Source organism: Nerophis ophidion, linkage group LG11, assembly GCF_033978795.1.
Source record: "Nerophis ophidion isolate RoL-2023_Sa linkage group LG11, RoL_Noph_v1.0, whole genome shotgun sequence".
In the NCBI taxonomy this organism is placed as follows: Eukaryota; Metazoa; Chordata; class Actinopteri; order Syngnathiformes; family Syngnathidae; genus Nerophis; species Nerophis ophidion.
The window spans coordinates 41,025,008-41,049,477 of record NC_084621.1 but is presented as its reverse complement, the minus strand read 5'-3'; the positions used below and the strand labels follow the sequence as shown (position 1 = coordinate 41,049,477).

Here is a 24,470-nt window from a genome sequence, read left to right as displayed (position 1 = left end):
GCTTGTTGTCCAATGTTGACTTTAAATTGGTCCCGTGTCAATTGACAAAAATCTATATCCATTATTTTCAAATACAAATCAGCAGTTGAAAATCCCTATTATTCGGCATTTCCATGTCTATTAACAAAAGTGTGGTGTGTGTCATCACCTTCAAAATCTCTGGCCTCAAGGTGTACTGCAGGTCTGCATGAAAGTATGACCTGAAAAAAACACAAAAAATAAATAAATAATAAATAAATAAAAAATCAACAGGGTTTAAACTTATGAATACATACTTTTATTGGATGTGGCCATTTGAGTTCTCACATAGATTGATGTATGATGTCATTGTTAATAAATTATATATTGATGTTTAATATCTCAACATTTTGTGATACAAAAGTAAAAAAAACAATGCATGATTAAAAAGAAAAATACAACAAATAATCCAAATTTTGAGATACATGCTTTTCACTGGAATATGGTACATTTCCACTGAGAAGTCGGGCATAATGGATGTATCTGGAATGGATCCTAACCACCGTCAATCATTGCCCTGTTTGTTACGTAGCAGAAGGAGAGGGACTAACTCCATGGCTTGCTGTTAAATGTTAAAGAAGAAACGAAATCGGATGCATACTACGACCTGTCAAACTCATATATTGGTAGTTGGTGTGACGCCAGGATGCAGAGAAAAGAGACGACATGGGGTGAAGGAATGCAGAACATGAAATACGCACTAAGGTGTGCACTCCATGTGCCAGCACAATCTGAGACTCCGATAGTAATTGCCACCAAGTGCGTGTCCTAATCGCCAAAGGTAAGGCAGGTGTGACGATCAGCGCACCACGATGGCTGCTGTGGCGAGGCAGGGGGAACACACAGGAAGTGGAAACGGGGGAAGGACCTCTGACACCATCCATCCATCCATTATTCTACCGCTTGTCATTTTTGGGGTTGCGGGGGGTGCTGGAGCCTATCTCAGCTGCATTCGGGCAGAAGGCAGTGTACACCCTGGACAAGTCGCCATCTCGTCGCAGTATGTGATTGTGTTTCTTTACAAACATTGACAAACAATGATTATGCTTTTATTAAAGAAAAATATGCTAATAACCAATAAAATGAAATATACTGCGATGAAGTTGCAACTTGTCCAGGGTGTACGCCGCCTTCTGCTCGATTGTAGCTGAGATAGGCACCAGCGCCCCCCGCGGCCTCAAAGGGGAATAAGCAGTAGAAAATGGATGGATGGATGGATGTCACATTTGGAATGCATGTTGGATGCGCGTGTTGTCACCCCCTGATGCACGAGGACCAGACAGGAAGGATAGCAGGTAAGACGTAATTTAATATACAAAAATAAAAGAACACTAGTGCAAAACAGGCAAAAGAAACGGCGTGTCGGACACACGGTAAGCTAAGCTAAAACTTAGCATAAAGTCCAAAGTCTAAACATTGATGTGCTGAGCGCACAAGAAGCTAAGGCGTAACTTAGCACAGAATTTACAAAGCAGAGAAAACCATACGTGACTGTTGCGTGTACCAAACCAAAACGTCCAGAAAGAACTAAGGTAGCAGGCGGTCTTAAATACAAAACAATAATCAAAGACATGTGTGCGCCAGGCGCCAGTGCAGGTGGAACAAATGAAGTCGCCATGGTGATGAATATAAACTAGAAACTGCTCAAATGATGGGATCGGCAGAGTCCAGAAATGATCAAAACACAAAAAAGGATGCAAACATAAACTAGAGATGTGATCCGGGAACTGAGCAGGATATTGGAATTTTAACCTTGGATTTTTAACCTTTAAATAAAAACAATATATTAGCTAAAAAAATACAATTAAATGAAGAATTGGATATTTTTGCCTTTTATAAAAAAAAAATATAATTACTATTTATAGTAGAATCTAAATAATCTGATTTTTCGCAAGCGCTGACACCATCACTGGGAAATAATATGTAAAGCCAGACCTGCCGGGACAGGTCATGACAGCAAACGTCATTTAGGGGTATGTGCGTAATGACAATTTGGGATAGCACCACATTGTCAAAATGTGCACCCTCAATAACTAAGTAGGTGGTTTCTGTTTTTTTAGACTGTCTTCTGAAACACCTCATACACAGATAGGGCATACAGTATTTCCATCTATATAGTGATCAATATGGACAGTGACAGCCTTAAAGTGAGCGCACAGAAAATATCAAAACTCAGTGGCCTAGTGGTTAGAGGGCCCGCCCTGAGATTGGTAGGTTCTGAGTTCAAACCCTGGCTGAGTCGTACCAAAGACTATAAAAAAAAATGGGACTCGTTACCTCCCTGCTTGGCACTCAGCATCAAGGGTTGGAATTGGGGGTTAAATCACCAAAAATGATTCCCGGGCGTAGCCACCGCTGCTGCCCACTGCTCCCCTCACCTCCCAGGGGGTGATCAAGGGTGATGGGTCAAATGCAGAGAATAATTTCACCACACCTAGTGTGTGTTTTTAACAACCATTGCTACTTTGACTTTTTAACTTAAAAACAGACACATTGAAGCGTACCCCCAAGCAGTTTTAGCCTTTACCTGCAGTACCCCAGGGTACCCATAGTGGGCAGCCAGGTGAAGAGCGCTTTGACCTCTGACATCACAAGCGTTGACGTCTGCTCCAAACGACAGCAGATCTTGCACAATGTCAGGATGGTTGGCTGTCACCGCCACCAGTAAGGCAGTCTGCAGGCAGAAAAAGAAAAATGGAATGAAAACAATTACCATATCTCTAAGTGGAAGAATATGTTGGCTAACTGTACGTACTTTGCCTTTGTGCTCTTTGGCATCAAGCTTCCCCAAATCCCTCAGCTTCTCAGCAGCAGCAAAGGCCCACTCTCTGAGTCCCTTGGCAGTGTAGATGTGCAAGATGCTGAACAAAAGAAAAGAAAAAGAAAATAATGCTTTTACGTCTTTGTCTGGTGTGACGACGCCGCATGTCGGCAGTTGTGGTGATCCCAGGATGCAGGAAAGCAGGCGGAAGAATTGTGACTCATGTTTAGCATGAAACTAATTTGCAACAGAAGATTAAATAATGAACCAGGTGGAAATATCCAGGACAAGGAACAGAAGGTCAAGGTGCTGCAAAACATAGAGACCAAACAGGAAATACTGACAAAACAAGAGCACCAGGACAGGAAGTAACGATGGGTACAGTTCACATTTGAGCCGACATGGCATCGATTCCATCCATCCCAGTACCTGGAAATAGATACGGGCACTCAACAGTCCCATATTTTGGTACTTTTAAATGTGTCAATTGTTAGAATAATTGTATCCAAGTTATCACAAAACTTTGTGTTACATTGTCCCGGCGAGTGGACAAAAGCGGTCTTTAATCCTACCAAGCGAAAGGCTTGTAAAACTCCACTGTGTAGGATACGAAGCAACATGAAGGTGTTTTGTTTCTTTCATGTATTGTAATCAACAGGAAGATATTGTCTGATCCAATAACTACAAAGCGGAGAGGAAGCAGGGCCTGACTCCCCTCCAGGCACCGGTTGTTTGAACTGTTTTACGACCTCTTCTGTGAACTGTTGTAATCAAAGGCGATGGCTGTTTACGACCCATGTCCCTTAGAAACAGCTATTTCCATGTAATTAGGGAAAGTCCAAATAAAAGAGGCGGCGTACAATCTTTCACCAGAGCTTGTTGGAGACTGTTCAAGAGTACAGCTCAGACGTTTCTCCTCAAATTGAGCCAAATTTAATTATTTCTCTGTTTAATTCCTTGCTTTTTGTCTCATTTAATAGATGTCATCAGTGTTTGAACCTGACATCAATAGATATCGATTGTTTTGATAATAACATTTTTTTTATTGTAACATTTAAAATGCGCTAATTACAAATTTGTGAGTATGATTTGCAGGTATGACACTAAATTGCTATTGTAAGTCCAAGACGCTAGATGGCAGTAGTGTACAGTTTATGGTGTCTTGTGTCTTTTCCGTCTTTGCGTTCTGTTGCACCCTACAAAGTGTTAATACTGCATGTATTGTACAAACCCCGTTTCCATATGAGTTGGGAAATTGTGTAAGATGTAAATATAAACGGAATATAATAATTTGCAAATCCTTTTCAACCCATATTGAGTTGAATATGCTACAAAGACAACATATTTTTTTTGCAAATATCATTAACTTTAGAATTTGATGCCAGCAACACGTGACAAAGAAGTTGGGAAAGGTGGCAATAAATACTGATAAAGTTGAGGAATTCTCATCAAACACTTATTTGGAACATCCCACAGGTGTGCAGGCTAATTGGGAACAGTTGTGTGCCATGATTGGGTGTAAAAGCAGCTTCCATGAAATGCTAAGTAATTCACAAACAAGGATGGGGCGAGGGTCACCACTTTGTAAGCAAATTGTCAAACAGTTTTAGAACAACATTTGTCAACGAGCTATTGCAAGGAATTTAGGGATTTTACCATCTACGGTCCGTAAAATCATCAAAAGGTTTAGAAAATCTGGAGAAATCACTGCACGTAAGCGATATTACATACCTTTGATCCGTCAGGCGGTATTGCATCAAAAACTGACATCAGTGTGTAAAGGATATTACTACATGGGCTCAGGAACACTTCATAAAACCACTGTCAGTAACTACAGTTGGTCGCTACATCTGTAAGTGCAAGTTAAAACTCTACTATGCAAAGCAAAACCCATTTATCAACAACACCAAGGAACGCCCCTGGCTTCGCTGGGCCCGAGCTCATTTAAGATGAACTGATGCAAAGTGGAAAAGTGTTCTGTGGTCTGACGAGTCCACATTTCAAATTATATTTGGAAACTGTGGACGCGGTGTCATCCGGAACAAAGAGGAAAATAACCATCCGGATTGTTACAGGCGCAAAGTTCAAAAGCCAGCATCTGTGATGGTATGGGGGTGCATTACTGCCCAAGGCATGGTTAACTTACACATCTGTGAAGGCCCCATTAATACTGAATGGTCCATACAGGTTTTGGAGCAACATATGTTGTCATCCAAGCAACGTTATCATGGACGCCCCTGCTTATTTCAGCAAGACAATGCCAAGCCACGTGTTACAACAGCGTGGTTTCGTAGTAAAAGAGTGCGGGTACTTTCCTGGCCCGCCTGCAGCCCAGACCTGCCTCCCATCGAAAATGTGTGGCGCATTATGTAGCGTAAAATACGACAGTGGATACCCCGGACTGTTGAACGACGAAAGCTCTACATGAAACAAGAATGAGAAAAAATTCCACTTTCAATGCTTCAACAATTAGTTTCCCCAGTTCCTAAACGTTCCTAAAAGGTTATGTAACACAGTGGTGAACATGCCCTTTCCCAACTACATTGGCACGTGTTGCAGCCATGAAATTTTAAGTTAATTATTATTTGCAACAAAAAAAAAATAAAGTTTAAAAGTTTGAACATCAAATACCTTGTCTTTGTTGTGCATTCAATTAAATATGGGTTGAAAAGGATTTGCCAATCATTGTATTCTGTTTATATTTACATCTAACACAATTTCCCAACTCATACGGAAACAGGGTTTGTTCTCATGACACAACATGCATCTTAGTTGTAGTTTTTATTAACAAATTTGAAGTTGTTGAAATTACAACATAGCAATTGTTAATGATCGTCACACCTCCTGGGAAGTGAGGGGAGCAGTGAGCCTGAGAATCATTTTTGGTGATTTTACCACCAATTCCAACCCTTGATGCTGAGTGCCAATCAGGGAAGTAATGGTTCCCATTTTTATAGTCTTTGGTATGACTCAGCTGGGATTTAAACTCACAACCTACCGATATCAGGGCGGACACTCTAACCAATAGGCCAGTGAGCAAAGACAAATGATATTAGCATCAAGCTAGCACATTTCTTGGAAAATTGGAGTTTTACTTAAATTACGTTGGAGTGTTTTTTTTACTTTGTTGGCATTGATTGGCCCTAGTGTGTGAATGTGAGTGTGAATGTTGTCTGTCTATCTGTGTTGGCCGTGTGATCAGGTGGCGACTTGTCCGGGGTGTACCCTGCCTTCCGCCCGATTGTAACTGAGATAGGCGCCAGCGCCCCCCGCGACCCCAAAAGGGAATAAGCGGTAGAAAATGGATGGATGGATGGCATTGAAAATGCAATATTCCCAATAAGTGGTCTGCCTGAGTGTGTTCTCAGTGCTGCTGGTGCGATCCCCAAGTGCCAAAGTGCTGAGTCGGCAACCGGGTGTGATGTCACGTGCAACCCAGATACCGAAACATGGCACCGTTAGATTTTACGTCAATCGGTAAGACCGGCGGGATTCGGTCGGTGCCAAAAAAGAACCGGACCTGTACTAAAAAGATGCTGAAAAGAGGAAAATAACGTGCAAAATTCAAACTGTCGTGACAGATCGCCCTCTCATATAATGGATTCAAGACGTTATATCTGGCCTACTTTTGAGGAACAATTCAGATAATCATGGAAAATTTATAATGAAAATTTATGTAATTAATGGAAATTTAACAATCATATTGACAAAATGAAAACATGTCCACACGAGTAAAAAAAAAAAGATGAGTTCCTTTTTTAGTGCGACACTGTAAATGTGACTTGCACTAAGTTTGACCTTGTTTCCTAATTTAGTATGACTCACTGGCTTTTGATTTTCTCTTCAAGGTTACTCACACTCGCACATGTGCCCTTTTTAGCTCGCGGCCGAAAGCAAATCTCTTGTGGAAGTAAACTGATTTCAAATGTTCTGATTTCAGTTTACAAATTGTCTTTAATTGTACACACTCATCAAACATGTCACTAATGACTCAGCTGTTTTTTTTTTAAAACGCAGCGTAAACAAAATGTCGAACTCGTGTGTTGGTTTTTTAAAGAAAACTACAGCGCCGTACTGAAGACTCATTTACTCACAGTATAACTGCGGTTGATTTACTGGAAAGACAATTCAACCAATGTTTTACTGTAAAAATATGCCTCAAAAGTCAAACAAAACCTGGAACTCAAACCATAAAACTATTGTACATTGTACAGTTGTACCTCCATTTACATACTCCCAATTTTCCCCAAGATTCGTTATTTGACTACATTTTGACCAAAATTTCCCCCCAATTTTTGTACATTTCTTGGTGACTCTCAGGCAAATATACCTCTAAATTATCCTTCAGGGTAATCAAGTGCCTAAGCAAGGAACCCATACATTGGTGACTGTACTTTTTTATTTATTGTAAATGTCTGCAAAAGTAAGTACCATGGGGCCAAAGAAAAATGCGAGTGCAAGTTCTGCGATAAAGAAGGTGAAAAACACTATTGAATTTAAAGCGGCAGCATGGCTCTCCTCTTATCTGCTCCCTATCCGCTCATCTTCGCCAACAAAAATCCTCAGTGAAGGTGAACGTGATGATGATTGTTCACATAGTTTGCTGCACGTAAACCTATAATTATTTGCTGTAACATGTATATAGTTTAATGCCTGGGAAAGATTGATATGATTGGATAAGATTTACATTATTTCTTTTGGGAAAATGTGCTTTGGTTTTGGTTGAACCAGTGTTATAGTTAAAAGTTAAAGTACCACTGATAGTCACACACACAATAGGTGTGGTGAAATTATCCCCTGCATTTGACCCATCCCCTTGTTCACCCCTTGGGAGGTGAGGGGAGCAGTGAGCAGCAGCGGTGGCCATGCTCGGGAATCATATTGGTGATTTAACCCCCAATTCCAACCTTTGATGCTGAGTACCAAGCAGGGAGGTAATGGCCTTGCGTGTTTCAAAATGTAAAAAAAAAAGCCATCTTTCACATGAGTACAACAATCAGTATGTTCAATAACACTATTTTTAGTATTTTGTCATTTAATATACAGTGCATGTTTCACGCAACATATGAACAAAAGTATATATATATATATATATATATATATATTTTTTTTTTTCTTTTTTTTTTTTTCTTTTTTTTTATTTTTTTTTTGCTAAACCACAAGCGCTTCCAGCATGCCTTGCAGCACTTGAATTTTAACATCCTCACATGAATCCATAACCTAATAAATTAGATTGGTATATTGTTTTTGTATTTTCTGATATGTATAAAAAATACAGCATTAACCATTCTACTCACGTGAAAGATGTATTCAGTGGAATTCTTCGGATTGCTAACATTAATAAAAGTGTGATTATAGCCATAGAGCCAGAAAAAGAAACTTCCAATGACACAGGCAAGGTATGTCTGATAAGCACATTTTGGCAGTAGTGGACTTTGCGCTCCCCCGCCCATTTCATTTAAAATGCAAAAACAATACATTTGCAACACAACAATCGTACGAAAAAACATTCGCTATTTATTTAATTTATTTAACTTCTAAATGTACTACAATGTACTACCATGCAAGCTGCAAATGAATCATTTGTTTGTTTTTTTCTCCTACTGAACCCCAAATGTTCCTGTGATTGAGAGAAACTGTAACATTTTAATAAAGTCTGACCATTTTTTAGTTTGCACAGTAGGACTGGATGTTATTATCGTGAAGGCCGGAAGTGCTAGTGCGTGAATAGAATCTCTTGACGGTGGTCACGTAGAAGCAAAACTCATCTACACTAGTGTTCTTCAACCGTGAGATACAGTCTGGTGTGCCGTGGGAGATTATGTCATTTCACCTAATTGGGTTAAAAATATTTTTTTGCAAACCAGTAATTACAATCCGCAAATAATGTGCCATTGATGAGTGTCTGTACTGTCTGGAGCTCGGCAGAGTAACCGGATATTCTTCCATATCCGTAGGTGGCAGCAGGTAGTTTATTACTTTGTAGATGTCGGGAACAACAACGATGGTTTGTCGTGATCACAATTGGCAGACGACAGCGGGAGGCAGGGTGCAGGTAAAAAGGTGTCTAATGCTTAAACCAAAAATAAACAAAAGGTGAGTGCCCCTAAGAAAATGCATTGAAGCTTAAGGAAGGCTATGCAGAACAAAACTAAAACTGAACAAAGTAAACGAAAACAGAATGCTGGACGACAGCAAAGACTTACTGTGGAGCATTGACGGCGTCCAAAAAGTACATTGGAATATGACATGACAATCAACAATCTCCCCACAAAGAAGGATAAAAACATCTTAAATAGTCTTGACTGCTAGAAACAAAGCATGTGTGGGGGATAGCGGTCAAAGATGGCATGAAACTGCTACAAAAAAATAGCATCAAAACAGGAAAAGCAACCAAAATAGGAAAGCAAGGACAAGAACTAAAACATTACACACAGGAATACAGCAAAAAAACTCAAAATAAGCCATGGCGGGATGTGACAGGTGGTGACAGTACTCCGACTTTGAGACAAGAGCTACAGTGATGCATGGTTGGTTATGGTTTAAATTCATACCTAACAATTGCGACAACTACTTTTTACCGTCCAAATCAGATGCTGAGTTTCTTTTTTTTTAAATGTTTTCTGCTGGTGGTGTGCCTCTGGATTTTTTCAACGAAAAATATGTGTCTTGGCTCAAAAAAGGTTGAAAAACGCTGCTATAGACACAGCTGTTGACAACAACAAAGTTCTTGGCTTGCTCTACATCTTACAAACTACTCACCTGATCTAAATACTTTGAATATAGTAGTGAGGTTTTATTGTTATTTACTTAAAAGTAAACTTCCCTAATAAGTGTGCATATCCTTGCGTTGACATTTTAACCTTGCTAACAAACACAGAACACTGCGATCCAAACTTGGGATTTACATAACTGAGGCGTTCCTCAAGGCACCCCTTAAGTCATCTCCTTTTTGGCAGCTATATTTTTTATGTAATATGATTTATGTGACTAATGTGTTGCTGTAGCTTGTTTACTTCACATGCAATCAGTAGGCATTTGTTACACTTCTTTAGTTCTACCAGTGGTGTGCCTCAAGGTTCTATTTTAAGTCCTCTCTTTTTCATCATTTTAATTAATTGTCTACATGTACCCCGGTGTTTCTTAACCATAGGCCCATTGTTGGGCCGCAAAAAATGATAATATCAAACAGACAGAAGAAGTCTGGAGCTAAAGTCACAAATAAATATCTTACGCACTAACAATATGATTAAGTGGTGAAGCTGAATTTTCATTTGCACCTGAATTTATTGACTGTTTAATTAAGAAACATTAATTATTCATTTAGTTTATTAATTTTAGCACAACATAATTACATTTAAATCAATTTTTTGTCAGTTATTTAGAGTCTGTTCTTATGCAGTATATTTGGTTAGTACTTATTTTTCTAATCAGCCTGACCTAAACCTGAGGTTTATGTGTTAAATTAATAATAATATTTGGGATTAACACATGCTTTCATGTCATTTATGGGCTTACTGAAACCCACTACTACCGACCACGCAGTCTGATAGTTTATATATCAATGATGAAATCTTAACATGGCAACACATGCCAATACGCCCAGTTTAGTTTACTAAATTACGATTTTTAAATTTCCCGCGGAGTTTATTGTTGAAAACGTCGCGGAATGATGACGCGTGTTTGTGAGGTTATTGGTTGGAGGGGACATATTAGCCCAGCACCACTTACGGCTAAAAGTTGTCTCTTTTCATGGCGCAGTTACACAGTATTTTGGACATCTGTGTTGCTGAATCTTTTGCAATTTGTTCAATTAATAATGGAGACGTCAAATAAGAATGCTGTTGGTGGTAAGCGGTGGATTGCAGCTGCCTTTAGCACCGAAACACAGCCGGTGTTTCTTTGTTTGTTGTGAAGCTTTAACACAGAGCGGTCAAGCAAACATGTTTCTCTACGTCAACCAGCAAGTTTTGGGATGGGAAAATTGTGATATTAAGTCGGCTCTTACCGGAGACTTGAGTGGTTTACGCTACCTCATCCTGCAGCTCAAAAAGGCAGCTGTGATCTTGGCTCTTTGGCTTCTCTCAGAGACACTGGCGTTCACCGCAGCCATCCGACTTTCAGGTATGACTTTATAATCTCACTAAAATACTACACAATACTACACAATAAGCAGATTTATCCTAGTGAATGTTTCTAATTACATCTGAAACTCTCCCACTGCCGCCGCCTAGAGCCGTCACCTTTTTTTTTTTTAATTAGTGATTCACTCTAACTTTCCTCATCCACGAAACTTTCATCCTCGCTCAAATTAATGGGGAAATCGTCGCTTTCTCGGTCCGAATTGCTCTTACTGCTGGAGGCTATGATTATAAACAATGTGAGGATGTGAGGAGCCCTCACACCGGTAACGTCACGCGCACATCATCTGCTACTTCCGGTACAGGCAAGGCTTTTTTATTAGCGACCAAAAGTTGCGAACTTTATCGTCGATGTTCTCTACTAAATCCTTTCAGCAAAAATGTGTCAATATTGCTAAATGATCAAGTATGACACATAGAATGGACCTGCTATCCCCGTTTGAATAAGAAAATCGAATTTCAGTAGGCCTTTAAAAAAATCCAGAGTAAGATTTGTAATTTTGTGTTAATATTTTAGTGCATCTGTAGTGGGAAGGTTGGGCCCCAAGGTCAAAAATGTTAAGAAAGTCTTCCGTAGAAGATACTGATTCTCTGGAATGGAACATAAAAATAGGACTAAAAGTGAAGGGAAAAGTCCAGCCCCCTGGTCCTTGGCTTTCTGGAAATGTGGCCCCTTAAAACAATTTATGTGAATATCCCTGCATGATTGCATGAATGGGTTGATTGTGCCACAACATGTAGAGTAGAGTCCCCATTTTGTGTTACATAATACACACACATCCGTTTACACTGCTCACCAAATCTGATTTTTTTTACCCTCAAATAACACACATTTTTGTCTAAACGCCCCAAATTGCTTAAAATCCCATTATTTGGCATCAGATTCAGGCCACAGCAGGAGGTAGTTTATATCCGATTGAATTCTGATCTTTTCAAACGTGACTTCAGTCTAAACGCAACATGAATGTGACCCGAATGTGACATTTTCATCAGCTTTGGGCGAGCTATATGTCATTCATGTGCAGCCCGCCAGCATAAGCGGATACTTCATCAAAAAATGCGGTTTTAGTGAGCAAAGTCTATTTTCAACGGCCGAATTTTCGGTGCATCACTTGTCAACAGTGCGCAAATAATAGGCTCCATCAATATCAATTTTGATTTCAAAGAAATAGCGATTGTTGGAGTACCAAATAAAGCTAATGTAGATCTACGCTGATGTCTGTGTAAAAATAATGCTATTTGGCAACAGTAGAAGAAAAAGTCAAACACAAATACAAGTAACGCAGATGGCGTAGATATAGAAAGGATAAAAGTAAACACATTTTTGGGTGTAACAATAGATGATAAAATGAACTGGAAATCTCATTTAAAAAATATACAACATAAAGTAGCAAGAAACATGTCAATAATGAATAAAGCAAAACATTTTCTAGACCAAAATTCAATTCATATTCTCTACTGCACGCTAGTGTTACCATATCTGAGTAACTGTGCAGAAATATGGGGAAACAACTACAAATGTGCGCTTCATTCACTAACAGTTACAAAAAGGATCAGTTCAAATAATAAATAATGTTGGATATAGACAACATGCAAACCCTTTATTTATAAAATCAAAAATATTGAAATTTAACAATTTGGTGCATTTGCAAACAGCTAAAATGATGTACAAACTTTGTACAAAGCAAATTATAACCTGCCACCCCAGAATGTACAACAATTCTTCTTAACCAAAGAGGAGAAATATAACCTTAGAGGAGAATCTAATTTAAAACATTTGTATGCTCGTACAAAACTTATAACCTTTAGCATATCTGTATGTGGAATTAAATTATGGAATGGATTAACCAAATAAATCAAACAAAGCACCAATGAGATTTAGTTTAAGAGACTGTTCAAACTACAAGTGTTCACAAAGTACACAGAAAAAGAATTGTGATGAACATCTTGAACCCTTTTCTTTAACATATATATATATATATATATATTTTTTTTTTTTTTATTGAGACAGATATTATTTATGTATTTAATATTTGTGTACTTATTATGGTATATTATTTATTTGTTATTTATTTGCTCACTGTTCTGTTAAAGTGAACAAGGAAATAGGATAAAATTGCTATGGTACGAAAAGGGGTAGTATTAAATAAGGTCTGCTTCTTCCTACTCCTTTTCAGGCGTGCTGTAATGAAACAACTGGAATTGTGTGATGCTTTACATTGTATTGCATGCATGTTCGAAATAATCTGAAACTGAACTGAACCGAACTGTGTCTCCTCTACTTAACAGCCATAAAGAGATAAGCACCCTCCCAAAAATATTACACTATATAAATCTATTCACGCATGAATTACTTTAATTTATTTTGACGTAAAATACAACAACACTCATTTATAACGTGTGGCGACCATATGGTTGGTGGCGACTTTTATTTTATTTTGCAGTAGTAGCGACTTCCTTGTTAATTTACAGCATCCAGTCAACTTCCTTTGTTTTCACTTTATTGATATGCGCTTGCAAGTGACGTCGAGGTCACATTGGGGCCTAACGGGTCACATTGGGGCCACACTGGGGTCACATTTACACCGGAGTCTGATAAAGGCCACATTTTACTTGCAGGGTAAACAGTCAACTGGAAAAAAATAATTTTTCGAAAAAAATCAGATATGGCCCACTTTGGCCTGCAGTGTAAACGTTTATGTTTGAAGCCAGCTGAACACACATTGATGATTACTCACGTGTCTCCGTCTTCATCCTGGCCCGCGACCCTGCTGTAGTGCATGTCTCTCAGCAGCCTCCTGGCCTTCTCCAGTGTGCTGTCATCTAACCATGCTCCTAAAGAGGCCGGATCGGGCTCGAGAGGAGACCAGGAGGAAACTGCACTCTGTCCGGCAGCTGCCATGAGGCCCTCCTGCTGAAAATAACGCTACACGTTACATTCAACCTCCGAGGTAGACTCAATGATGTCACTGCCCGGGCGCCGTCAGTGCGCATTCATGTGTGCGCTGCGCTGGGCGCACCTACGGGAGCGCGCCTGGCGTGTGCCAGTCCGGCTGCAGAAAACAGCTGCAATCAATCACCAGAAATCAACACACCTGAAGCTGATGATGAGACCTGACTTCATAAGCCTGCACAACCTGCTATCCGGCGCCAGAACGTAGTTATCTGTTCGTGTACAGTAAGCGAATATCTAGCTCTATGCACTCTTGCTCTCTCTGTGTTCTCCCCCGTCGTGTTGAATCGTCTCGTGTCCTCCTTGTCGTCTTCCCTGCAGCCTGCCTTCATTCCCACGTTATGAGCTGTGTGTCTCATCTCCCCGCGTTCCCTCTGCTTCCCAGACTGCCTTTTGGATCTCGACCTCCCGCCTGGACACGAACCTTTGACACTTCTCTCCTCCCCTCGACCTCACATCTGCTCACGGATATCCGAGCCAGCCCAGACCCTCTTGGACTTCCGCATGTTGCTCAACACTCCCGGTAACACTTAGCAGTTAATTCCCACACATAGTCGCACACCATACGCTTTCGGATTTAGTCAGACTCAATTCCCTCGTGCATTATTTATATATACAGTGTACATATGTTAATAAATAGAGTTAATACGCCGTCCCTCCTATCTGTGCCGTCTTCTTCCTTCCGTACAAATAACAAATGGAAGAATTTATTCTTACATATGTTTTCGAAGCAACGCCTCCAAACTCTTGAAGTTGCTGCTGCTGGGAGCCGAAACCTGAGTTCTGTGGGAGGTTGTAGCCCACTGGAACGCTTGGTTCTAGTTGGTTGGGGTCGTAAGACACAGTGGGCTCCTGCACGTGTGCCCATTGCTCATAGTCCATGTCCGTGTAGCTGCTTGATGCACCTGGAAAAGAATGGCAGAAAATAGGTGTCCCTCATATTGCAAGCTAAAACGTACACAATTTAACTAGCTCAAACACAAAAATAGCACATTTGACATATAGACTAGCGGGGCGGGGGGGTTGGGGGGGTGGGTCTGATACGATACCAAAATTTGAGCCCTGAGTGTTGCCGGACACCAAAATATTAATCCAATATGGTAGCAGCAGGAATCATAGCTCATATTTTCATTATTTTGTAGTGTGGAATCTTAGAAAAGGTTAAATCAAGTATAATTACTCAAAGAACAATAGTAGCTATAAAAACACAAACCTTGGGACAGATTTATGCTTTTGAAGTCAAAGTTAAAGTACCACTGATAGTCATGCACACACACTAGGTGTGGGGAAATTATTCTCCCCTGGGAGAGGATAATTCACATAATTATTACAGGATATTCACGTGAATTGATTAACGTGGACCCCGACTTAAACAAGTTGAAAAACTTATTCGGGTGTTACCATTTGTACGGAATATGTACTGTACTGTGCAATCTACTAATACAAGTTTCAATCAATCAATCAATGAGGGGAGCAGTGAGCAGCAGCGGTGGCTGCGCTCGGGAATCATTTTTGGTGATTTAACCCCCAATTCCAACCCTTGATGCTGAGTGCCAAGCGGGGAGGTAATGGGTCTCATTTTTATAGTCTTTGGTATGACTCGGCCGGGGTTTGAACTCACGACCTACCGGACACTCTAACCACAACACCACTGAGCAGGTCAAGTGGAGTGTTAATTTGTGTTTTGGCGATACCTAGTGGTCATCATCATTAAGGGCATGATGCAGTAAGTTGAATGATGCAGACACGTTTGTTACTGGATACTTTCTAATACACTTCTACCTTGGGGACTTTGAATGTGCAGGTAATATACAGCTATAATTATTTGATATGTGTTTATCCATCCATCCACCCATTTTCTACCGCTTGTCCCGTTCTGGGTCGCGGGGGGTTGCGGGGGTCACTGGAGCCTATCTCAGCTGCATTCGGGTGGAAGGTGGTGTACACCCTGGACAAGTCGCAACCTCATCGCAGGGCCAACACAGATAGACAGACAACATTCACACTAGACTGCAATATTGTTCAATTAAGGACACGTATGTGTTTCTAGCTTGTGTGCTAGTGTGTGCTTAGCTGTTTTGTAGCTGCTAGCTCCTAACCATGGTCTTTGGTAAAAGACTTTTACAAGATAATACCAAACTTGTGAACTTATTAGAGGACGTCTACATGTTAACTGGCTGTCCAGCTTTACACAAATTTATGCTCTTTTGCAAGCCGATATCTTCTGATACTTTAATTTGTTTTTTTCGTGGAGGTCCGCAAACACAATTTTGCTTAAGGTCCCATTTTATCTTGGGGTGATCCTGCATACAGTGTAAGTGTTTAAATGCTTTTTACTGTTGAAATGTCTATTTAAGTACTTTGACAGTGGTTACCAGCAGAGCAACTATTTCCCTGACATGGTGCAGAATATTTGCTGTAATAGTCCACTGACTATGAATGTTACTAATTTGTTGACAAACAAACAAATAGTCCTACCTGAAAAGGCTAACGGCTCTGATGCAGACATCTGCAGATAGGAAGTGGAGACATTTAATGGTCATGAAATAAACTCTTAATATGACAGTGAGAGACATGCTGTGTTTTCTTACAGCAACCATGTTTGAACCAACAGGGCTGGTTGGGTTTGGGGGGCAGGAAGTCGACAAGGAGGATGTTTCTCGCTTCCTTTTTTGCTCCAACAGTTCCTTCACTGTGGGCTGGCTGCAACAAGGCTTCTCCTTTGGCGCTGGAAAGCAAAATTTAACATCGTAGATTTACTTAAGTTTACCCTTGCCAGTCGGGGTGGTTTTCATATTGTTACACTGTTGACATTAGTAAATCAATGTATCTATTTATGGTTATATTGTTTACAAAGCCAGGTAATAAATCACAATAAAATGAGATCCAATAGTTTACATTTGTTTACTTATTTTTTTTCTGACTTTTTTTTTGCTCAAGCTATATAGTATTTTATGAAATGGTATCATTGGAGGATGTTTTTCGCTTCCTTACTTGCAGTGTTAGTGTTACACTATCTAATTATGTTGTGTTTACATAATTAATAGAAACATAGTCACAAATAAGTTTGTTGATACCATTTTTTTTTTTTTACATCATCTTTTATTACAATTGTAATCATGATCAACAAATTAAAGTCTAAATCCTTTAATGAGCCTGAAAATCTTCAAGTCAAAAAGTAGCGGTATTAATGACCCGGTTTTCATTTGGTATCGGATCGTTACCAAAATGTGCAGACTTCTATTTGGATTGAATTGTAAACTATAAATTAGATGTACATTTATCGTCTCATGGTATTATTGCACAATTGCCCATGACCTTGGTGGTGTTTTTTTTTAAATACAATCTGATAAATGAAAAACTTCATTTGAAATCACAAGACAAGCAGATGGTAAATGGTAAATGGTTGTACTTGTATAGCGCTTTTCTACCCCTTTTTAAGGAGCCCAAAGCACTTTGACAGTATTTCCACATTCGCCTATTCACACACACATTCACACACTGACGGCAGGAGCTGCCATGCAAAGCACTAACCAGGACCCATCAGGAGCAAGGGTGAAGTGTCATGCCCAAGGACACAACGAACGTGACTAGGGTGGTAGAAGGTGGGGATTGAACCAGTAACCCACATATTGCTGGCACAGCCACTCTTCGCCACGGCGTCCCCCAAATTTTACCAATTTTTTTATCATGTTTTTTTTACCAAAAAAAAAACAAATATATGATAATATAATATTTGTTGCATTATTAAAAAATATTGAAGTTTAAATTATGTACAATAGATAGTTTAAATGTGGCTTTTCACTTCTGTTACAATACCAATATTGGAACCTTTAATGTTGGCCAATATCGATATCAAACCGATACGATGTCATCACCAATCACAGTACGTCCTTATACAAGCCTGTATTATTTTGGTGTGTGTAATGTTAGAAAAGGTTTAATTAGGTATTGTCATGTCTGGGATCATGTTTTGTTTAAGTTATGTCCTGTTTGGTTTTTTGCCTCTTTTTAGTTCCTGCTTTTTCACTCCCTTGTCTTGTTTCCATGGTTACCCATTAGTTTCACCTGTCATGTCACGCACCTGATTTGTTTTGACTCACGCACCTGTCCAATCACCACAGTATTATTTAAGTCACAGTTGCCAGGTAGTCAGCCTGGCGACATCACCCTCGATCCCCCTCTATCACACCCATGCCAATGATCCATGCCCCTTTTCTCCTTCCAAGTAAGTTATTCGGTATTCATGCCACAGTGCAAGTTTTTGTTTTTATGACCATAGTTTTGCCTTAGTGCAAGTTATGTTTTCATAGTCAAGTTTTTGTACCTCTGGGAGCGCTTTTCGTTTGTTCCTTTTTTTGAGTTAAGATTAAAAGATGTCTCTACCTTCACGCCGTGTCCGCTCCAATCGCTTAGCACCTCGGGAAAACAAACACCACCAGAGTCCCCGTCATGACAGCTATACTTACTCGAAGAAAATGGGTATGGGTATGGGTATGGTTGTGGGTATGAAAAACACTAACCTTCTGTCAACTTAATGCTTTTATAGCGGGTATGGGTATGGGTATGGGTATGGCTGTGGGTATGAAAAAACACTAACCTTCTGTCAACTTAATGCTCTTATAGTGGAGTATTTATTTGCGTTTTGGTGATACCTAAGTGGTCACAACAATACATTAAATAAAGGGTATGACACAGCAAGTTGAAGGATCCAGATATGTTTGCTGGTGGATACTTTCTAACACACCTCGGATATTTTGCAGATGTAAACATCAATCCATCCATCCATTTTCTACCGCTTATTCCCTTTGGGGTCGGGGGGGGGCTGGTGCCTATCTCAGCTATAATAGGGTGGAAGGCGTCGTACACCCTGGACAAGTCGCCACCTCATCGCAGGGCCAGATGTAAACAATATGCAACAATAACTATTTCATGTTTATTTTGACAAATGAGTTGTTCGAAACTGCAATATCATCCAATTAAGGACACCTATTACGTACGTCTTTGTGTGCTTAGCTGTTGTGTAGCTGCGAGCTGTCAGTAGCCTATAGCCGACGATGTTTACCTTTTGTAAATTAGTTCACTTAATTACAAGGAAAATCAGACTTGTGTGTTTAATGGAGGACATCTAAATGTTAACTGCATGCACGAGTAAACACGCTGCAAGCCTGCTTGTATCAGAGCTTATATCGAAGATTTTAGATGCAAGTCATCATCCGATACTTTTTTTTGCTGGTACCAGTCCGATATTTGATAACAAAATCGGATCGGGACACACCTAAATATAATATGTAATTGTAATTTTTTTTTTTTACTAACTGCAAGTTAATTTAGGTGTATTGGTTTATTCCCTAAGGTAAAAGCGCAGTGGAAGAGTGGTTGTGCGCAACCCGAGGGTCCCTGGTTCAATCCCCACCTAGTACCAACCTCGTCTCGTCCGTTGTGTCCTTGAGCAAGACACTTCATCCTTGCTCCTGATGGGTGCTGGTTAGCGCCTTGTATGGCAGCTCATTCCATCAGTGTGTGAATGTGTGTGTGAATGGGTGAATATGGAAGTAGTGTTAAAGCGCTTTGAGTACCTTGAAGGTAAAAAAGCGCTATACAAGTACAACCCATTCATCATTTATCATTTATTTTCAAGGTAAAAGTTGATTTTCAAAGTAAAAGCTGATTTTCAAGACAAAAACAGATTTTCAAGATACAAGCTGATTTTCAAGACAAAAGCTGAATTTCATGGCAAAAGCTGAATTTCAGGGTAAAAGCTGAATTTCAAGGTAAAAGCTGATTTTCAAGACAAAAGCTGATTTTCAGGTCAAAGGCTGATTTTCAAGACAAAAACAGATTTTCAAGGCAAAAGCTGATTTTCACGGCAAACGCTGATTTTCAAAGCATAAGCTGATTTTCAAGACGAAAATAGATTTTCAAGATAAAAGCTGATTTTCAAAGTAAAAGCTGTATTTCAAGGCAAACGCTGATTTTCAAGGCATAAGCTGATTTTCAAGACAAAAATAGATTTGCAAGATAAAAGCTGATTTTCAAGACAAAAACAGATTTTCAAGGTAAAAGCTGATTTTCAAGGCAAACGCTGATTTTCAAGGCATAAGCTGATTTTCAAGACGAAAATAGATTTTCAAGACAAAAGCTGATTTTCAAGGTAAAAGCTGTATTTCAAGGCAAACGCTGATTTTCAAGGCATAAGCTGATTTTGAAGACAAAAATAGATTTGCAAGATAAAAGCTGATTTTCAAGGCAAAAGCTGATTTTCAAGGTAAAAGCTGATTTTCAAGGCAAACGCTAATTGTCAAGACATAAGCTGATTTTCAAGACGAAAATAGATTTTCAAGATAAAAGCTGATTTTCAAGGTAAAAGCTGTATTTCAAGGCAAACGCTGATTTTCGAGGCGAATCTGAATTTCAAGGCAAAAGATGATTTTCAGGGTACAAGCTGATTTTCATAGTGTCCTCTCTATCTAGGCTTTTTCTCCACCTGTTGAACTACATCAGTATAAAAAGTGTTATTACAAGATTATGTCCTGGAAATTCCTTAGGCAGGCAAATAAGAACTCTAGGAAACAATGATGATGTCCTATAACACACATAGACGTCTTGCACAGTTTCCACTCTGTGTTTGAGCTGATACGTGTCCTCCAGTAGGGAGACGGCTCAATCGGGTAGATTGAACAGAAAACCTTCACAATGGGATTACCACTTCTTTTCTATGACATATTTCTGTGCTCCGTTACGCTCACAGAAACACAAACCACAATCTTCCTGTTGTGTGTGACACACGTGAACGTGTCACCCTGACACATTCACGAGCCCTAACTGCTTTCTACTAAACGTCTGAAAGGACAACCATGTCTCTTTCTCTTCCCCAGTCTGGTCTCGTCCATTTCCCATGTTCAGAAAGTGCTTCTTGAACAGTAATTGCAAATGAGTTGAGGATTTGCATACCCAGTCTGATTCAGTTTACACTGCTTACACAATAAGTCACGGTGTGGTTGATGTAGCCACGTAAAGGTCACTTTATCAGAATATTGAGTTTCGTGATCTAGATCTGAAGGTGCTACAATATATCACACTGAGTCTGAGTCATTTGATCTTTGCAGGGAAATGTCAACCTTGGTCAAAAAGTGCAGTCTGGAATGGAAAAAAAAGTTTGAAAAATGTTTATCAATTAGTGAAATTTCTAACAAATAAAACAGTGAGAGCTTCTATATAGTGGCTCAGAGATTTTCACCGTACTAAGTTTAACCACAAAAAATCATGAAACTCCTGATATCAATCAGTCTCGCCCAATTTATGGGAAAAAAGTATGTGATCGCCTTTGCGGATTCATGCATTTTATTGCAGATTATAAATGTCAATCCTCTAATACAAACCCCGTTTCCATATAAATTGGGAAATTGTGTTAGATGTAAATATAAACGGAATACAATGATTTGCAAATCATTTTCAACCCATATTCAATTGAATATGCAACAAAGACAACATATTTGATGTTCAAACTGATAAACTTTTTTTTTTTGCAAATAATTATTAACTTTAGAATTTGATGCCAGCAACACGTGACAAATAAGTTGGGAAATGTGGCAATAAATACTGATAGAGTTGAGGAATGCTCATCAAACACTTATATGGAACATCCCACAGGTGTGTAAGCTAATTGGGAACAAGTGGGTGCCATGATTGGGTGTAAAAGCAGCTTCCATGAAATGCTAAGTAATTCACAAACAAGGATGGGGCGAGGGTCACCACTTTGTAAGCAAATTGTCAAACAGTTTTAGAACAACATTTGTCAACGAGCTATTGCAAGGAATTTAGGGATTTTACCATCTACGGTCCGTAAAATCATCAAAAGGTTTAGAAAATCTGGAGAAATCACTGCACGTAAGCGATGATATTACATACCTTTGATCCGTCAGGCGGTATTGCATCAAAAACTGACATCAGTGTGTAAAGGATATTACTACATGGGCTCAGGAACACTTCATAAAACCACTGTCAGTAACTACAGTTGGTTGCTGCATCTGTAACTGCAAGTTAAAACTCTGCCATGCAAAGCCAAACCCATTAATCAACAACAACCTGAAACGCCGCCGGCTTCGCTAGGCCCGAGCTATTCTAAGATGGACTGATGCAAAGTGGAAAAGTGTTTTGTGGTCTGACGAGTCCACATTTCAAATTATATTTGGAAACAAAGGACGTGATGTCCTCCAGAACACAGAGGAAAATAACCATCCGGAGTGTTATAGGCGCAAAATTCAAACGCCAGCATCTGTGATGGTATGGGGGGGTAAGAGTGCACAAGGCATGGGTAACTTACACATCTGTGAAGGCACCATTAATGCTGAAAGGTCCATACAGGTTTTGGAGCAACATATGTTGTCATCCAAGCAACGTTATCATGGACGCCCCTGTTTATTTCAGCAAGACAATGCCAAGCCACATGTTAAAATGTTTGGATGTGGACATATCGGGCCGTTTTGGACTGATAGACGCGTGCGTGCTAAACGTGCTAACTAGCATGGGAATACGTCGGCGGCTACATCCAGCGGCCTGTGAAGCAGGGGAGTATAGTAGCAGCGGGGGCCGTCTACGGAGCAGACGCCAGCGGTGTGATCTGAAACGCGGATGCCGAGCGGGGCTAAAAACAAAGCAGAAGGCTAATCCCCACAGAACACCACTTTCCTCCATCCTGCAGCCGGATTTAAATGGAAAATGCGAGACTACTGGTCTGGGTAAGGAGTCAGTTAAATTAGAACAAGTTTTTTCTGCTTTGAGTGTTTCAGAGTTGGACATGTGTTTTACTGAGGTGGCTAACTATGATGCGTGCAGTTTATCAAAGCAACAAACAAACAATCGGAAAATTCCCGTTACTGAGGTGGCTAACCATGATGCGTGCAGTTTATCACAGCAACAATCAAACAATCGGAAAATTCCTGTCCTATCAATTCCTAGATATGGTCGTAACTATACTAAATGCACTGGGCATAATAAACACAACATTATTAATATTGCTACTACGGATAATCTGATCAAAAACTCCCTAAAACAGCCCACTACCTATAATATAGGTTTTTTAAACATAAGATCATTGTCTCCTAAAACGTTGTTAGTTAATGATATTATCAGAGACAACAATCTTAACGTCATCGGTCTCAGCGAAACCTGGCTTAAACCAAACAACTTTTTTGCACTAAATGAGGCATGTCCTCCTAACTTTACACATGCGCATATTGCCCGTCCGCTTAAAAGGGGTGGGGGGGTCGCACTAATATACAACGAAAACTTTAACCTTAGTCCTAACATAAATAATAAATATAAATCGTTTGAGGTGCTTACTATGAGGTCTGTCACACCACTGCCTCTACACCTGGCTGTTATCTACCGCCCCCCAGGGCCCTATTCGGACTTTATCAATGAATTCTCAGAGTTCGTTGCTGATCTAGTGACACACGCCGATAATATAATCATAATGGGGGACTTTAATATCCATATGAATACCCCATCGGACCCACCATGCGCAGCGCTCCAGACTGTAATTGATAGCTGTGGTCTCACACAAATAATAAATGAACCCACGCATCGCAACGGTAATACGATAGACCTAGTGCTTGTCAGGGGTATCACCGTTTCTAAAGTTACGATACTCCCGTATACTAAAGTATTGTCCGATCATTACCTTATAAAATTCGAGGTTCAGACGCATGTTCGTCAAACTAATAATAATAATAACTGCTATAGCAGCCGCAACATTAATGCTGCCACAACGACAACTCTTGCTGACCTATTGCCCTCGGTAATGGCACCATTCCCAAAGTATGTGGGCTCTATTGATAACCTCACTAACAACTTTAACGACGTCCTGCGCGAAACCATTGATAACATAGCACCGCTAAAGTTAAAAAAGGCTCCAAAAAAGCGCACCCCGTGGTTTACAGAAGAAACTAGAGCTCAGAAATTATTATGTAGAAAGCTGGAACGCAAATGGCGCACGACTAAACTTGAGGTGCACCATCAAGCATGGAGTGATGGTTTAATAACTTATAAACGCATGCTTACCTTAGCTAAAGCTAAATATTACTCAAATCTCATCCACCGTAATAAAAACGATCCCAAATTTTTGTTTAGTACGGTAGCATCGCTAAACCAACAAGGGACCCCTTCCAGTAGCTCAACCCACTCAGCTGATGACTTTATGCAATTCTTTAGTAAGAAAATTGAAGTCATTAGAAAGGAGATTAAAGACAATGCGTCCCAGCTACAACGGGGTTCTATTAACACTGACACGATTGTATATACGGCGGATACTGACCTCCAAAATAGTTTCTCTCGTTTTGAGGAAATAACATTAGAGGAATTGTTACAACGTGTAAATGGAATTAAACAGACAACATGTTTACTTGACCCTCTTCCTGGGAAACTGATCAAGGAGCTCTTTGTATTATTAGGTCCATCAGTGCTAAATATTATAAACTTATCACTCTCCTCGGGCACTGTTCCCCTAGCATTCAAAAAAGCGGTTATTCATCCTTTTCTTAAAAGACCTAACCTCGATCCTGACCTCATGGTAAACTCACCTTCCCTTTATTTA

At 39.8% G+C, this 24,470-nt stretch overlaps 1 protein-coding gene and 1 long non-coding RNA gene across 2 annotated transcripts in view; one reads left to right on the top strand and one right to left on the bottom strand.

Moving 5' to 3' along the window:
* LOC133562098 (NF-kappa-B inhibitor delta) overlaps positions 1–24,470 on the bottom strand; it is a 41,499-nt gene that overhangs the window by 9,251 nt on the left and 7,778 nt on the right. Inside the window, 6 exon segments of the mRNA XM_061915978.1 lie at positions 149–200; positions 2,546–2,692; positions 2,774–2,879; positions 13,659–13,831; positions 14,591–14,821; positions 16,471–16,601. Coding sequence (XP_061771962.1) covers positions 149–200; positions 2,546–2,692; positions 2,774–2,879; positions 13,659–13,831; positions 14,591–14,821; positions 16,471–16,601 — 840 coding nt within the window.
* Positions 1,070–14,841, top strand: LOC133562099 (uncharacterized). Its single transcript, XR_009808838.1, has 3 exons — positions 1,070–1,313; positions 13,698–14,098; positions 14,195–14,841. It is a non-coding gene; the product is annotated as an uncharacterized LOC133562099 (long non-coding RNA).